At 46.4% G+C, this 13,247-nt stretch overlaps 1 protein-coding gene across 1 annotated transcript; it reads left to right on the forward strand.

Annotated features, from left to right (window-relative positions):
- Positions 1-215: 215 nt before the first annotated feature.
- On the forward strand, positions 216-1,038 carry EI90DRAFT_2901911 (kinase-like domain-containing protein; the record flags this gene model as incomplete). Its single annotated transcript, XM_039054076.1, has 3 exons — positions 216-404; positions 457-525; positions 574-1,038. Coding segments are annotated over 3 exons (723 nt in total), but the record flags the coding sequence as incomplete, so codon positions are not given.
- Positions 1,039-13,247: the final 12,209 nt, after the last annotated feature.

The following is a 13,247-nucleotide window of genomic DNA, read 5'->3' on the forward strand; positions in this document are numbered from 1 at the left end:
CCGTCATTGGGAGTTGTGTAAAGGGCTTCGTAAAGTTGTACGTCTCGTTTCCCCATTCAAGCCAACACTAATGACAAAACTGGTTAGAACAACCAAGCGGTTCGCTTGAAAGTGCTGCGACTAACCCTTTCGGACGGAGCCGTGTTAAAGGGATTCGTCCATGTGCGCTGATTGCTGCTATCAAATGCAGAGGTGGCTGACTAGTGTGAAATTTCCAGCGAATTATGGAACAAACCAGGATATGGTATAAAGCGAGACATCCCAATGTAGCCAAGGTTCACGGATGGATGTTGCAGGTAGATGATAGTGGGAGTTTACAAGCTTGTTTGATTTCAACATGGTATCCCAACGGGGATATCACATCCTACTTGTTGCAGCATCCTGAGGCAGATCGAGAGGACCTGGTATGCTCGTTTGGTAGCTAACTGAAATACTCAACTTCACCTCTTCAATCAGATATGCAATATATGTTGGGGCCTAAAGCATCTTCACGCAAATGACACAGTCCATGGAGACCTCAAACCGGTACTTACACTTGTGTCTCACTTGAGCCCCCGTTAATCGTGCCAATAGACAAACGTCATGATGGGAAACCGTGGAATTGCCATTCTGTGCGATTTCGGATTGTCGTCGTTTCTCCATGGTGCTTCCAGTTCCGCGTTCACAGGGGCCCTGCATGGGCTTCGCAGTGTACGATATACAGCTCCACAGCTTCTGGAGGATAATAGCGTTAACCCCTGCAGTAAGGAAGCTGACATCTGGGCGTTCGGTTGTGTTTCTATTGAGGTAGGTGCCATCGATTCCCATTTGACCCCACATTTGCAAATTCTATTCTTCCAGATCCTATCTGGACAACGGCCATACAATAAAATCGACGATGAGAATGACTTGTGCAACAAAATTCTTGATGGTGAACCTGCATATACCCCGGACGTTTTTCAGAGAGTCAAAGTCAAAGATATCATCAAAGATTGCCTGAAGGTTCCCGCACTGAAAAGACCCCATGTGAAGGCATTAATTAATGTCCTTGCACCTTAGTTCATCCGTCCCTTTGTTCTTGTCCGGAAGGTGTCAGGAGTTGCCTGCCAACCTTGCAAAGGACGAGAGACTGATGGACATGGCACCCCCACAAATATGGTTGGACTGAGATGGCCAGATTCGACAGTAATGTGTATATATTTCTCCAAGGCAGACCCTCCATTGAGATATGCAATACATGTTAAAAATATAATCCAAGATGTTGTTGCTGAATATCTCGCCAGCGGCACCACTGGCCAGTGTGGGTGCATAGCATGCAGCATGAAGCATTGAGTGGGAGCATACCCTTGTCCCATGCATGCGTCAGCCCTCTCTGCTCTGGCCACCGGAACACAGCAGAAAGCATCCCAAAGTCCATTTCAAAGTTTGGGCTCTCCTGCACCCCAAGTTCTATTAATGCCCCGGTGCCCGAGGCACTGATGTGGATTCACATGTCGTGGGAATAGACCACGCGTCACGCGAGGACCTTGGATTGAATTGATTAGCAGCCTCCGGCAACTCCCGGAGGCTGTGGGAACCGGTTGTTGGTCGTGCCAGTACAGTAAGCTTAACAAATGAAATGTTGTTATGCTGACTGCTAGTCAATTGCTTGATAGGACACATATGAGGCTGGTGTCAGAAGTTGGGCTCCTAGCGGATCGGATTGGTCCGGATCCAGATCAGAATCCGTCGATTTTTAGAGGTTTGAAACAAAAACCGTATCCAGCAGTTAGAAATCCGCAGATATGCAGATCAACTGCAGATTATAGATAATACATTCCAAAATTATATTAAAACAGCCCTGATAAGAGCTTTCTAACAATACCAAATATGTCCATATTGGTGGACAACTGACAGAGATATGGGGAAAATGGCACAAAAGATGGGTGTGTCAGGGACTCATCTGGGGTCAAGGAAGCCCAGGTGTAGCGTCCGGTGCTGAGACCCTGGCAGGGTGTGGATCAGGCATGTGTACTGGCAGGTCTGATCCAGGACAGTGGTCCCTGGCCACTTAGACTGAAGTGGAAAGATGAGAAGAAGGCTACTTCTTCGGTTCCCACTTCAGGTATGTTTATATACATGCAGCTTGGGTCCCATGATGGATGCCATGTCACCCTCACACACAGCTGTAACCACCCAGGTGTCTCCATGGGAGATTCCAAGGGCATCCATTGCAAGCACATGCACTGGGCACAGTGGGAGGTCACCCAAGGTGCTCAGGCCAGATGTGTCATGGGTGTGCTACAGGTGGGTCAATGGTACATTGATACAAGGGAGGGTTGTCCATGTAAAATAAAGAGAAAATAAAGAAGTGAAATAGAAAGGAAGTGAGGAAGCAGAAATGAGGATGGGGAAAGGAAAAGGGGGAGGTGAGGAGGGGTGGACAGTGGGGTGTCAGGTCAGATGGGGTCAGGTCAGGTGGGTGTGCCCTGACAGGGTGTCAGATGCCAAATTTGGAAATAACAGGCTTGGGTGGTTAGATTGGACTTGAAAAAATTGGGAGAAAATATGGAAACATAGGAGGGGTATCTAGGAAAGTGGGATATATTTAATCCATGGATAATCCACCTATCTGTGGACTAGAAACTGTGGATATTATCCTCTCAAAAGCCACAGTAGAGTAACAGTTACAGTAAATATGGGGAATTTCACCCTTATTTGCCTCAGATCTCCTGCATATCTGCAAGCAATAAATCATGTGATGAAACTGCAGATCATCTGCAAATCTGCAGATTTATAACTGCAGATATTTTCCTCTGAAAATCCAAAACCAGATCCATGAATTTGTCAGGGCGTGGGAAAACATTACCGTGACTCGCTGTCGGCGACCGTTAAGGTCCGCTGCTTTGGCGTAACAGCCCGTCAAGGGCGGGGATGACAATTGCAGCGGAAAGGGGTTTCGGCTTCAACGACTTGTTTGTGAGCGTTGCGCCTCATACTTGACACGGCCCCGATATTTCAGGAGGCAGGGGGTGCGACTGGGTCAGACAGAGAGTGCAGGGGGTAACCCTAGTTGATTTTCGAACTAAAGTACGAGGTAGCATACAACCGGTATTTAAGTATAATGGAATGAATAGAAATAAGTCACCAGATCTCACGGAGATTGCAGGCGGGGTTAAGAAGGAACGAAAACAAACAAAGAGCGTGGGAGAAGGACGGCCGTGCATGGCCGTCAAGATAAACAAGCGTGATAAGGAAAGGCTCGTAGGCCCGTGACAGGCCGTGGAAACAGGTAGCGATGACAGGGAAGGGTGACGGGCTTGTTCAGGCGGCATCGGGTGGGCAGCGGAGTTGACGGGGTCGAAGCGGGGGAGGGAGAAGATGTGGGGAGTGATCACCTGACTGTGGGAATTGCCGGGTCATGACAGAATTTCCAGATGCAGTTGCGGATATCCACAGATCATCCAATCCACTAGGAGCCCTAGTCAGAAGGTTGGCCAAGGCAACATACTTCTCATCATGGATAGTGAAAGGCCTCTCTGGGGAACTTAACTGGGCATATAGTGGATCTGAGAAACCTCTGAGGCCGATTGAAGGGTTGAGATCATTTCAACCTCACATGATTTACAACTAGAGACCTTTAACCTGTGGGGTACTTGTTCCTCACACACCCACATGTTTAGCAGTCTCTAGCTCCTGCAGAGGGCATCAGGGCTGCACCCCAAACCCTGCTTGCTCCTGCAGAGCACTTGGGGCACTGCTCCAAACCCCATTGTTACGGTTAAGCCATAACTGTCAGGGCACACACCCTGACTAGCCTGGACCTGCATGTGCGCTTCCACCCCACATGCTCCGCATGCCACATGCTCCGGGACTGGTTCCCATCCTTCATGTGACTTCTGGGTATCCCCGGAAGTTTTCGCCATATTGGGCCACTGTGGGAAAGTGAGAAGTTAACCTTCTTCTCACTTTCTTACCCACAGTAGTTGTGCCCTGGACAGGGCTGTTCGCAGGTTAGACTGTGGGCCATAGAGAGGGGTCAAGGGGACCCAGGGTCCATCCCCTGACAATAACCCTGAATGGACTTGACAGACATCTCACATGTCTTGCCTATTTCAGTTCTGTCTCCAGTCATGTAGCTTTGCAACTGTCAAAAACCCGGATCGTAGGGGTAAATGCATGAGTCTGAATGCAGGCAGGGCTCAACTAGAGGGGGATCCGAGAGCTCTGGTAGTGGGCCGAAGCTTCTCCAGGAAGCCTGGTTCTGCTGGATGGTACAAGAGGCTCTAAGAAGGACGCGGCCTCAGCGACTCGGAGGGAGCGCTGTGCCTCCATTACGTCTCAGTTAGTCCTTGTATTTCTTATGTCTGAGGTATCTTGTAGAATGGGAACGGGATTTATAAAGGGGAATGGAAAGGACTTAGTCAAAGTCCGAATGACAATGGGACAACACCGAAAGGTCCCAAACGATATCTTTAACAGGGAACCAAGGTGTCGGACCAAGGAGGGCGGAGTAAGAGGCTGGAAAATGAATGGGAACAAGAAATGGGTAAGGGGGGGTTAGCTGACTGAATGATAAGAAGAAGATAGTCATGCTAAGAATGGAAGGTGACTAATAAGTGATGACGTTGCAAGAGGGCTCGCGGCTCTCTATGCCGACTAAGCTCGTGGGGCCAAACTCCCTAAAACTCCTACTTCTTGACTAGACTTTGCTTATCTCGATCCTTAAACTCCGTGTGGGTTCTCTGGGATTTCCACAAGGTCCGGGCTCAGTGTCCACTACTCACTCGTTGTGAGCTAGATCACTGCCCTTATTCCTACTGTTGGAATCCACTCACTCACACCCACTCTAGCGTGTCCTAGCACCTTAGAGAATTTGGGGGGAGGGGAGAACTTCCTTTCAAAAATCCGGTATGTACAGGATTATAAGAAATAATTATTTTTAGAAATAATAGATGGGAAATATTGGTGCCATATGGCACCTGCATACCTTATTAGGCGAAATAATAAAAAAAGGGTAACAGTAACAATAAAAGAATATCAATCAATATCTGAAATGATGGCAAAATATGAAATAAAAGAAAATAAGCGATTTCTCAACGGATTTACGGAATTAAGATCCGAAATTGGAAATGTGACTGAATAGAACTACTATGCAGCCAATGAGCATTTTTACCAATTTATTAGACGCCGTGGGAACGAGTGAGGCTGGAATTCTGGGTTGCTGCTTGAGATTCCCACGCCCGCACATGCCCGTGACCTAACTTCTCCAACACGGAACTCCATCAAATCTCCACCGTTTGGGACGTTCTTGGTATCGTCAGAATCGTACGAATTAGGACTATTTTTAGATACCGAATCCGTATCGAGTTGTCGCATGAATGGAAGGGATTTTCTAATCGTGGAAACGGGTATCCGAGCCGGCGCTGCACGTGGGCGATTATCCCGCCTACAACGTGAGTGAGATCACCAAAGGATGTGGGTAACTCCGAAAGTGGAGTGTTATAAAAATGGGGCCTAATTGGCCCATTTCTATAGCATTCGGGTGCAGGAGGGGGCTGTGACATTGAGAAGATGTTACAATTAATGTAACAGATGTTGTAACAGTGGTGTTTACAATAACATGGACATCGGGTGTTTTGGGTGATAATAGTTGGTTCAGTTCTATTATTTACATGTCACATGATAATGTACTGAACAGAGGCCATAAGAGGCTAAAAATGGGAATTTCCCATTTCCATAACAGGGAGTTACGTATGTATCCAAAGGATGTTGGGTGACTCAAATAAATGAAATGGGTGGAGGAATGGTTTTAAGGGTATGTCATGGGATGTCGGAGGTCCATCGGGATATCAGAGCAAATCCGGAGTCTCCAAATGTTCCAACTCAGGACCGAGCTTCTGGGATGGGAGTGGCCAAGGTTCAGTGTGCTGCAACCAGACCGGGGCTGAGACAGTCAGGAGGGAAGGTGACTTGGGGAGTGGGGAGGCATGGTGTAGGGGATGGTGAAGTTGATAGGAAGGTGTGGTGTGGTGGGAGTGCACGGGGTCGGGATTCCGGGATATGACAGCAACTACCTGTATGACTTGGATGTCTCTCCTGTTTCATCTTGCATGTGTTAGCCTGTTTTCATGTATATAAGGAGTTGGCCAGTGAAGACAGGTTCTTCAACTGGTCAACACAGGTTGCCAACCTGAATTGACTTCTTGTGATCTTGTTATTGAATATACAAACTAGTTGCAAATTAGTGCTCAGTTCCAAAGTTGTGAACTAATATTATTAGTCATTACCTAGTTGCAAATTAGCACTAGGAAATATGTACAGCATTAGACTAAGTCTGCTCCAAGGAATCTCACCTCAGTTCCAAAGTTGTGAACTGAGGAGAGAAAAAAAATTGCACAAGGTGGCTTTTAAGCCATGCTCAACTGCATTCATCAACATGGGTCCCAAAAGTAGAAGCATCAGGCAATCCTTCATGAAAATGCCTGTGCTGTCAGAAAAAGTATTCAAAGTATTCATGGGAAGTGGGGCAGAGTGCAGTGGTGTGAGTGGACACTTAGCTAATATGCTACTCCATTGCAAGGTGCCATGGGACTTGGGACTTTGGCTTCAATGACTCAGCTGGAGTGTTGCACCGTGCATGCATTCTAGGCTCTCCTGTATTTCAGGTTAGCAGGAGGGACCTTGCAACAATGTTGACCCAGGTGAAGATGAAGCTTAGAGGCGAACTAAGGACAAGATGACTTTGGGGGATTTCTAGTCAATGTTCAAACTGAGGTACATAGATGGTAACCTACAAGTATAAATACGAAAAGAGAACAGAAGAGGGGCTGGATGATCTGGCACCTGAATGGGAAGTGGAGTGGTAACCATGGTGAACTAAATGAGAGATGTGAACTAGGAAGGCAGGTTATTAAGGAATGAGTGGGAGTGAAATAAGCAATTAACATGGAAGATGGAATAGAGTGTTGGAAGTTTAGGTGGTCACGAGATGTTATGGAAATGGGAATTTCCCATTTTAGACTCTTATGGGTTCTGTATCATGTGATTTATATAGTAATATAGTTTAACGAATGAATAAACAACCAAAAACCCGCTGTGCTAACATCTGTACAACCTTATGAACCATCTCCCCTCACCCTTCCCTCTTCCTGCGCCAAGAACAGACAAAAATGGGTGCCTCTGGCCCCATTTTTGTAACATGAGACCTAAAAGTCTGGACGTTCTGGGAATTGAACCACAGAGCTCCACATTGGTCCAAGCTGGGCACCAATATGGTGATGGATCAAGTGTCAATATGCAGGCAGATCACAAGTGACAATATTAAAAGGAGAGTCAAGGCATGTTGTGTTTGGCAATAAATGAGTGGTATGTAGCCAAGTGGTCAGGAGGGTTGGGGATGGCAGAAAAGAAGAAAGTGCCACTGCAGGACCACAGATGGGGGTTGACTAGCAGCACTGCTGGTGATGGGTTACAGAGAAAGCTGATGGGGCAGAATAGGTGGTGGGGAAGTAGAAGAGTGATAGTGGGCAGGCACCATTTGCAGGGCCATGACAGTATCCCCCTCCTAGGCCTGAACCCCTGAAGGCCTAAGTTCCATGGTGTGAGAGTTTCCAGCAGATTCCAGGAATTTTGTTTCTGCTAGCTAGAATCAAAATTTTTGTTCATCAATCCCATTCTCATCCTTCATTAGTAAATTATCCTTCCCACAATGCCCTTGGCATGTGCTATTTCAACTCCTGACTTAACTCACTGGGAAAACTTAACAGAATAACTGCTTGCTCTAGTGACAATAGCTCAATCTCAAGCAATATGTGCAAGAACTGATATATCACCTAGTGACAATGGCTGTAAGGTAATATACAATAAGTTACATATATAAATGAAAGAAAGTAACTAACCTCAGTCTCAAGCAATATGCGTGAGAACTGAGGGAAAAGGAAACTAATTCAAAAGATTGAATATAGTTTGTGGTCTTTGCAGATAAGTCCAAAGTGACCAAATAAGTAAGAAGAAAAAGGTGTTGTGACCAAGTAGTCATGCTACTGCAGGAATGTGGCTGTCTGGTGTAGGAGAAATAATATTCAAAGAATAAAACAATGATCTATCAGAATAGTCAACAATCAGATGACAAGTTCAGATGTTTAACAGATCTCATGATCTTTATGAGACTGGACAGACATTAGAAGATCATTATAATTATCCACACCCATGTAGCATGAGATTTAAGCTACTACAAGCATGCCTAGAACCTGGCATAGGTGTAGGAAAATATAATATTCAAAGAATATATCCCTACAACAAGAAAATAGCACATAGACGGCAGAATAAGAAGGAACATTGGAAAAGAAAAATAAATATCTCAGGAACCAGTAAACCTTTGACTGTAATCTTTTTACCATCTAGAAGGACTGTTTCTTAACTTTATCCACGGTCTTGTTTCATTCTAAAGGCTTCAAAACTGACGGAGATATCGCTTAAACGGCGAAACACCTTATAATCCATATATATTTGTTTGCTAATTCTTGCAAAAAGTAATGTGACTCAAGGAAAATATATTGACGCCCGTAAGTCTGGCGGACCAAATACTATAAGGCAGAGTATCCCCCGGCGCGGACGGACAGTTTTTGATCGCATCAGAAGAGGGGAAAATGCTAAAAAACCAGATCTTGTATATTTTCCCATGATTCATCAAAACCTTTTGATTTTAAGCTCAAATAAATCGGAACAAAGAAATGATTGATGATATGGATTTCGGATCATAAGCATAGAGTGATTCAGAAGTCTGCACATCAGTTAATTAATTGGGAAAGCTCTAGAACATTAGTAATGATGTGGCTTCACAAAAAGGGGTGAATTAGAGAACAGTCTAGAAAGTTCCTTTATAGCCAAGTCATTTCTAAAGATAACCGTTCGTAATTAGGGCGGTGTAGAGCATAGCTTTAGCGCTACAAGACCCCGCTAAGATCGGTTTAAAAGACAAAGAACTGAATTACTTATTGCTGAGTCATGTCCTAAGTCCATTATTCAGCTTACACAGCCCAAGCCCCTATATCATTCTAGAACTATCTATAATAAAAATGTAGCACATGTAACTAGTGCGAGGCGTGGGAGTAGAGAGGCCTCTGAAAAGCATAAAAGGCCACCGCTTCTGCCCCCTCTCAAACCTCAGGTAGAAATATAAGTTGAATTTTCCTCACCAGTGGTTGGTTTGTTTGCTCCAAAAGATAAAAGCAAATATTAGTTGTTAGCTAATATAAAACTAACACGTAACTCTAAGCGTGAGTTAGGGTCAGTTAGACACAGCTGAACAAAAGTGTCATAGTGAGAATTAGTGAGAATTTGGTGGAGGGACTTCTTAATTGAATAATCTCTCAGCAATACTTGGTTATCACACCACAGGAGAAAAGTGAGTGATCCTGAACCTGCTAGATAACTAGCACGCACTCTAAGCGATAGAAAAAGCAGTTTGGTCACTCCTGTATTGAGTAACATTTATTGCAGAATTATTTTATTAGTAGTTTTCTTTCAATAAATTATCAGGAAAAAACATGCCCTACAGAAAAGTGGTATATCTAGGTGTAATATTGACTAGAAATCATAGTAAAGTCAATATAGAATTTATCCATAGATGATCTATATGTCAGGTGAGATCGTTGGGGGGTGTTTATTGTTATTTAGACAGTGAACAATTATATATTTGGCAACCAAAACACAGTCAGTACGCAAATCAGCACAAACTCTAATATCGTTATTGGATGTAGGAAACTGGTTACATAAGGTGATCCAGCTCTGCTCCTTCACCGGGCAAGTTCCTTGCTTGGATGTGGGAATGTGGCTGTACAAAAACTCGTCCAGCCTCCCATAGTACATGGTTCCTCCAACAAAACTGGAGATTGCCTATCAGATTCTGAAGCTTTGGCAATGGCCAAAGCTCATGAACAATGTCTGCATCAAATATGGGCCCAGGAGGAGGAATGAGGAGTGAGGGAGGAGGGGCGTAAGGTGCATGAGGAAGAAGAACAAGAGAAGAGGAGGGCTGAGCAGGAGAAACAAAAACAGTGGGCCAGGGCCCAGAAAGAGCTGGCATGGGTGAGACAAGGGAAGAGGCATGCAGAAGAGGCAGGTGAGGACTCAGCACCTAACAAGGTGAGTAGGCTTACTTTTTTTGAAAAACCTCGTTACCTGAACATCACTGATGATTTCCCCTGGTAGCACCAAGTCATCGAGGTTGAGATACCCAGACAAGAGAGGTCCTCTTGTTTGAGGTGCCTGTGAGGTCTCAGTGGGGTTGCTCAGCACATGAGGCCATAAGTGATACAATGGTATGTATTTTACAGTGTGTGTAAGCAGTTTATGGAAGTTCCCACTTACCCATGTGACTTTATGTACATCATAATTACATATGGCTCAGGGTTTGGGGCTATTGCCCTGACATTCTCCCCCCTTGCGTTGCATATGTGACACATACATGGTTAAAGAGGAAATTACATTGAATTTGAAATTATCAATGAGTGTTTTTGTTATCGCCACTTTAAAGTGGGCCATTTGTACATGTTGGTGAAAGAAATTGAAGGAGTGAATTGGGTGTGAGGCCATCACTTTGAAGTGAACAGCAATACATGGGTATCGCAAAAGGGAAAAGTAATAAAAGAAGAAGAAAGTTTTGAAAATAGATTTTGACCCAAAGATTATATATCTTTGGTATTCCTCCTCACTTGTTCCATGAGGATTCATGTGTAAATGGTGTTTACATATGAGCGGTGGTGGATGTGGGTTAAATGGAGTCAAAGTTTCCACAATTGTTACTTGTGGTTCCTCCCATACAATATTGTGTGTGGAGCCTTGAGTTGGGGGAAGGTGTTTTCATGGGGGCCTCAGTGGCATATTATTGTGTCACTTCCCTTTCTTTGAGGGTAGAGTTATGAGGGTTTTCCTCTGGGTTGTTCATCTGGACATCTGATTGCTGTGTTGGATGTGATGATGGTGTCATATCGATACATACCCGATCCCAATCTGACTCCTGGGCCTCCATCTTCACCACCTCCGGAGTCCTACTGCCATCTGTTCTGATACTCACCTTCAGACCTGACACCTTTCCTCTCCTCCACTCCTCTCCCCTTTCCTCTCTCCTCTCTCTCTTCCCTCTTCCCCTCTTCTGCCGACCCTCTGCCAAGTTATGACCTTCTGCCGCTGTCCCCTACCCCGTACTTGGACACCGCTCATACCTTCACTCTGAGACTCCATCATAGTTCCTACCTCGGACTTTGACTCCACCTCAGCTTTAGTCCATTGCATTGGTGACCTCATACTACATAAACACCATTGCCAATATTCCTTGGACTTTCAACCCCGCCTCCATAACCTCTGTAAGCTCCACAACCTCTGAGCTCCACAGATCATCTTCAGCACTTTCACCGCTTGTAATGTATCTTTCGCATTTTCCCCTCACCCCTATTTGGACTGCTGCTTCTTCCCATTCTAGCCAGTTAGTCACCATCCCCACTTCACCTCACCCTCCTGCCCCTCTGGGCTTCGCCCTCCCTATCTCCTTTCGGATGTACCACAGGTTCTGCCCTATGACCTTTGGTACCGCTCCACTTCCACCATCCCTTTGTTCCCGTTCAGACGCCTTCATTCCGATTCGGACTCCCTTTGTTCCCCTTGTGCTTTCACCCTCTCCATTATATATCAGCGCTTGTACATACTCATTTTAGGCCCTTAGTCTAAAATTGACCTGAAATGCCCCCTAGAGACTTCCTGCTCACCGCCTATGAAATTAAGGACCAAATGGACAAACAGCAATGGCACAGTGCTCCACTTGAGTCGCTGAGGCCAAGGTCCCTCCTTGCTAAGTGTCAGGGCACACCCGCCTGACCCGGCTCCACCCGGCCCAACCTGACCCGGTACCCCGCCAGTCCACCCTTCCTTACCCCCTCCCCCTTTCACTTCTTCCCCCTCATCCTCCCCTCCTCAGTTTCTCCTTATCTTACTTCCCCTTTATTCTCTCTTTATTCTACATGGACGACTTTCCCTGTATCAATGTACAACTGACCCACCTGCAGCGCGCCCACCATGTACCCGGCCCGGGCACCTCGGGCGACTTCCCGCTATGCCCAGCACGCGTGCCTGCACCGGATACCCTTGGGATCTCCCACGGAGACACCCGGGTGGTTACGGCTGTGTGCGAGGGTGACGTGGCATCCGTCATGTGATCCAAGCCGCATGTATATAAACGAACCTGAAGTGGGAACCGAAGAAGTAGCCTTCTTCTCAACTTTCCACTTCAGGTAAGTAGTACAATATTTCTCCTTTAATAATAATAACAACTTTCCACTTCAGTCTAAGTGGCCAGGGACTACTATCCCACATCGGGCCTGTCAGTACGCACACCCGATCCGCCCCCCGCCAGGCTCTCGGTCCCGGACGCTATACCCGGACCCCCTCGACCCCGGACGAGTCCCTGACACTAAGTCTCTGTCATGACCGACAAATCCCGGGGCTCCATCAGTGGCGAACCAATGCCGATAGGCGAATCCGCCGACCTGAAACCCATCCTAACCAGCCCCCAACCCCATGTCTGGCCCCCTGCCTTACTGCATGAGACTTGGCCAATAATCAGAACCTAGACCCTGCCGGTATTCCGACCTTACCTCCAGTTCCTGAGCCCTTGGCGCTCCCGGCATTCAGTCATGCCTGCCTTGTCTCCATCCGAACCACACTCATCACTTCCCGCTATGTGGTCACAGCCATGCCCCGCTTCCGTGCATTCCACACCCTCTGCCCACTCCACACCCTCTGCCCATCTCTGCACCTTCTGGCCACCTCTGGTTGCCCTTGACACCTCTGGTCAGGTCAACACTCCCACTCCCCTCTGTACCTCTGTTGGCCTTCATGCTGTCCTTGTGTGACAGTGCTGGCAGATCAACCTCTGTTCGCGGACTTGTGTCGGCACCACACCGACCCCACTTATTTGCGGACTTGTATCGGCGCCACGCGCTGACCTCCGCTTTTCCTCTGGCCATTTGTCACTTGGCAGCTTATCATTCATTCCTTGCCAAGTGCCATTTATTGTTTGCTTCCCTGCCAATATCGGCATTTGATCCCCTCTTTATTGGCACTAGGTTATTGATCTCATTCAGTTATTCATCAATAACCCTTGCCACTTATTGTTTATTGATCTGTTCCTCGTTTCCAGTTCCCGGGCTCTTGTCCTTATTTAGTTTGACAATCCCCGCTTATCTCCGTGCCGGACCGCGCTGGACTGACCGGCCTTTCTATATTCCCTC

This window comes from Cantharellus anzutake (genome assembly GCF_015039405.1).
Source record: "Cantharellus anzutake strain C23 chromosome Unknown EI90scaffold_1, whole genome shotgun sequence".
NCBI lineage: Eukaryota > Fungi > Basidiomycota > Agaricomycetes > Cantharellales > Hydnaceae > Cantharellus > Cantharellus anzutake.